Source organism: Trifolium pratense, linkage group LG7 (genome assembly GCF_020283565.1).
Source record: "Trifolium pratense cultivar HEN17-A07 linkage group LG7, ARS_RC_1.1, whole genome shotgun sequence".
NCBI classification, from domain to species: domain Eukaryota; kingdom Viridiplantae; phylum Streptophyta; class Magnoliopsida; order Fabales; family Fabaceae; genus Trifolium; species Trifolium pratense.
The window spans coordinates 47,473,511-47,477,355 of NC_060065.1; the positions used below are offsets into that span (position 1 = coordinate 47,473,511).

Genomic DNA, 3,845 nt, shown 5'->3' on the forward strand with positions numbered 1-3,845 from the left:
ATCTCATATTTTGTATTGGTGATTATTATTTTACATATGTTTTATTAATAAAACTTGTATTCTCATTTGGTAAAAGAAAAGTTATTATTTCATAAATTTCGTTAATGTCGAACAAGAAATTAAATTTTACTAATATTTATCATATAAGTTATATGTGATAAATACTCTTGCAAAAGATCGCTTAAACAGAAGAATTACACACACATATATAATCTCAATATATTTGAGCGATTGTATTAATGAACACTCACATTAAGTATAAAATGGCGAAAATGTTAACAAGTGTATTTTGAGCGATTCATAGGGAATCATTGAACGCATGAGAATGAGTTTTATATATGAGAATGAAAGGAACAATTATTGACCTTTAAATTAAAATTAATTGTTGAGACGTATAACACTCATTTTAAACAGCACATGTGTCTTTCCTTATTCTACCCATTCTCATTAATCACTAACCATTCATCTTTTCCAAACCCAATTTCATATGCAGTTGAAATCTCATTATCCTAAATCCTAATGATAACACGTTCAAACTAAAAATCCCACAAAGAAATTCCCTCATATGTGTGTCATCTTGTTTGAATTTCGATCATAAAAAAAATGAAACCCAACCTACTTTAACGGTTGTTAATTTTAATATTCTCTCGTTAACATATTGCCAACCAGAGTACCAGACAAGCCACTAGGTTTGGTTTAGTGGTGAGGAATTTGGGTAGTACGCTATAGATCCCGGGTTCGATCCTCAACTCATTGAAAACAAAAAAAAACCAGAGTACCAGACCATAATCAATTATTTTTCTTATGATATTATAGTTTTTGTTCACAGTTTCACTAGTAGAAAAATGACATATTACATAAGCGCTTTACATCTGTGGATCATATGTCAGATGTGAAAAGGAATATGGAGTACCTTTTACATCTTGTTTCAATTCTACCTGAAGTAAAGAATACATAGCCACTACTGTTTACATCTGGTTTGACCTTACCTAAAGTGAAAAGTCAACGCGGTGGCAATCCTGTAATTACTTTGAAAATTGTCTAAAATAATATTTCATCTGACCATAATATCCTCAGATGTAAGAAGTCATTCAAGTGAATAAAGTCTCTCTCACACACATTTGGAAAAACACGCAGAACCCCTAAATTCATTCCCTCTCTCACGAACTCATTCCCTCGTTGAAGCCGTCTCCCATTCTCGCGCAGCTCTCACTGAAACCTTTCTTTCCATGAAGTTCAAACGCAACTCTCACAAAAATCCTCACTGAAAATCCCTCTCTCACGAAGCTCTCACTGAAACCCTAAAGCTGATTCACGAATCGAAGCTCAATCACGAAGAAATGGGTACTGATTCAATTTCTAAGCTCAAACTTTGGATAGCTCTCAGTGGTTGGGTTGAAGGCATAAGGTAAATCATCAGATTAAATATTACTACCATATATATATTGGTAAAAGAAAGGTGATGTATTTGATTTTCATTTTTTTACCAAATACATATAAAAAATGACTAAATATTGTTTATATTCCAAATCAGATTGAGTATTGTATTAGAAAAAGTTAAATTAGTTACAAAAATAAAAAATTAAGTCAATCTCTAACTTTTTTTGTATTTCTAATTTGTAAAACAAATAAATTTTTTTTTTTATTTATATTTCTAATTTTAGTCTATATTTCAACTTTTTCTAATATACACTACTAGAATTACGAAATTTACCTGCAAATTTTCATGTATAGTTTTGAACCTTAATTATTTATCATGTTTTTTCTTCAGGACCATAGACAGTATAGTCGTTGCTTATGGTAAAGGAAAATTGACAAGCTTCTTGGCAGATCTCGATGCTGTTTTTGATGTGGTGAGTTGCAAAATATTGATAGTACTATAGACCGAGTGGTAATCCTGGGAATATTTATGGTGTGCAATTTAACATTATAAAAATAAAAAAGGTCATAAACAGTTTAAATTTCGAAGATGGCACTCAACATTACAGAGATGGTTTTTTTTTCACTAAAAATATGTATTCATTCATTCAAATTGAAAATACATAGATTTTAGAGATGGTCATATGCAGACCATAAATGAAATTAATATATCTTAATTTTCATCAATTTGACATGTTGATTCATTAATTTATGTTTAATTTGGAACAGATACCAGCAGACATGGTGGTAAATGCAATTATAGTAACTATGATGGCTCATGCAAATCAACCTAGTGATGATCATATGATATATCATGTTGGTTCCTCTGTTAGAAATCCAATAACATACCGTACTTTTAGAGAATATAACTTTAAATATTTCACGGTAAAACCATGGATAAACAGGGATGGAAAACCGGTTAAGGTTGCCAGAGGTACTATGTTTAACAACTTGGCTAGCTTCCGCAGATACATATTCATACGTTACTTGCTTCCTTTAAAGGTACTTATTTCAAATCCTTAATTTCAATTGTTCGTATTCATAATTTATGAAGAAAACATTAACATAACAACTAATATTTTCTTATTAAAGAAAAAGTGTATGTGTGTAATTTACACATAAATACAATACAAACAAAAATTTAGTAATAGTTGTATACACAAATAAATTATAAAATGAGGAATTTTAATAAAAATACTTATAAAAAGCGGCAAAGTGATAAAATGCTAATGAGAAGTGGGAATATTCATTGTTTTGTATTTTTTTTATACTAAAAGGTCAAGAGTATTCTTTTTAAGTTCAAGGTAGTCAAAAATTGAGAAGGTTGGAAACTTGAAGATATTGCAAAATATAAAAAAAGAACTATTTTTCTGAGTAAAAAATATTTAACATATATTTCGTGTCAACCCGATTTTGTCTTAAATCAACTAGATCTATAATGCACAAATATTATTTGGTTTGTTCTAGTTTAGGAACAGGTTAAGATGTTCAAATTGACCCAATCATATTTTAAGGAAGAACTAGAGTGGGTTAGAACTCGTTTCTTGCTCACCCTTAGTCGCTAAAGTTAATTGAGGACCAAACTCTTTATGTGAATTAATGGTTACTAAGCTTTTTAGTAATGTTTCCATGTTGTACATGGATTAAATTGAATTAGTCGTACTCAATTTCTTTGTTGTTAAAAAAAATGGTGAATGTAATGCATTCCATAACAACAATGTGCTAACAAAGTTTTCATATATAACAGGTATTAGAGCTGATCAATAAACTTATGTGCCAATATTTTCAAGGCATATGCCTCGATCTTAATAGGAAAATTAATACTGTTATGCGGCTGGTCGACCTTTATCTACCATACTTATTCTTCAATGGCATGTAAGTTGATTGATTCTAATTAACATCTAAATTAAAATATAATACTATAGTACATGTTTAATGTATTTATTAATTAACTAAGACAAATGCTTATTTTGTACACAGCTTTGATGATATGAATACACAAAGGTTGCTATCAGCTGCAAAACAAGAAAATGTAAAAATAGATTTATTTTACTTTGACTCTCAAATAATTGATTGGGAAGATTATTTTATGAATATCCATATTCCCGGTATCTTCAAGTATGCCTTGAAGTGATGTTTATATGATCAAACAGTTCACTATTTGCACCCTTTTTTTATCCAAAAATAAATGTGTGATTATTGTTATCGTATGTTTTATTAATAATCTCAATGCATTTGAGCGATTGTATTAATGGATACTCAAACTAAGTATAAAACGGAGAAAATTTAGCAAGTGTATTTTGATTGAACACATAGGGAATCATTGAAAATTTTACGCATTTTAACATGGGAACGAGTATATATATAAGACATAATATGAATACAAAAAAGTTGCTATTAGCTACAAAACAAAGAGGTTTAGAAAT

At 29.4% G+C, this 3,845-nt stretch overlaps 1 protein-coding gene across 1 annotated transcript; it reads left to right on the forward strand.

Moving 5' to 3' along the window:
• Window positions 1-970: 970 nt before the first annotated feature.
• LOC123898651 (fatty acyl-CoA reductase 3-like) lies at window positions 971-3,610 on the forward strand. Its single transcript, XM_045949667.1, has 5 exons — window positions 971-1,408; window positions 1,772-1,853; window positions 2,149-2,421; window positions 3,167-3,294; window positions 3,400-3,610. The coding sequence occupies exons 1-5, from the start codon at window positions 1,341-1,343 to the stop codon at window positions 3,551-3,553; spliced, it is 705 nt and encodes a 234-aa protein (XP_045805623.1). The 5' UTR covers window positions 971-1,340; the 3' UTR covers window positions 3,554-3,610.
• Window positions 3,611-3,845: the final 235 nt, after the last annotated feature.

What these genes read in the sequence shown, in the direction of transcription:
- LOC123898651 (XM_045949667.1), top strand. Translation starts at nt 1,341, where the DNA reads ATGGGTACTGATTCAATTTCTAAGCTCAAACTTTGGATAGCTCTCAGT. An exon ending in TCGATGCTGTTTTTGATGTG is followed by an intron (nt 1,854 to 2,148) that starts GTGAGTTGCAAA and finishes AATTTGGAACAG; the next exon opens with ATACCAGCAGACATGGTGGT. An exon ending in TACTTATTCTTCAATGGCAT is followed by an intron (nt 3,295 to 3,399) that starts GTAAGTTGATTG and finishes TTTTGTACACAG; the next exon opens with CTTTGATGATATGAATACAC.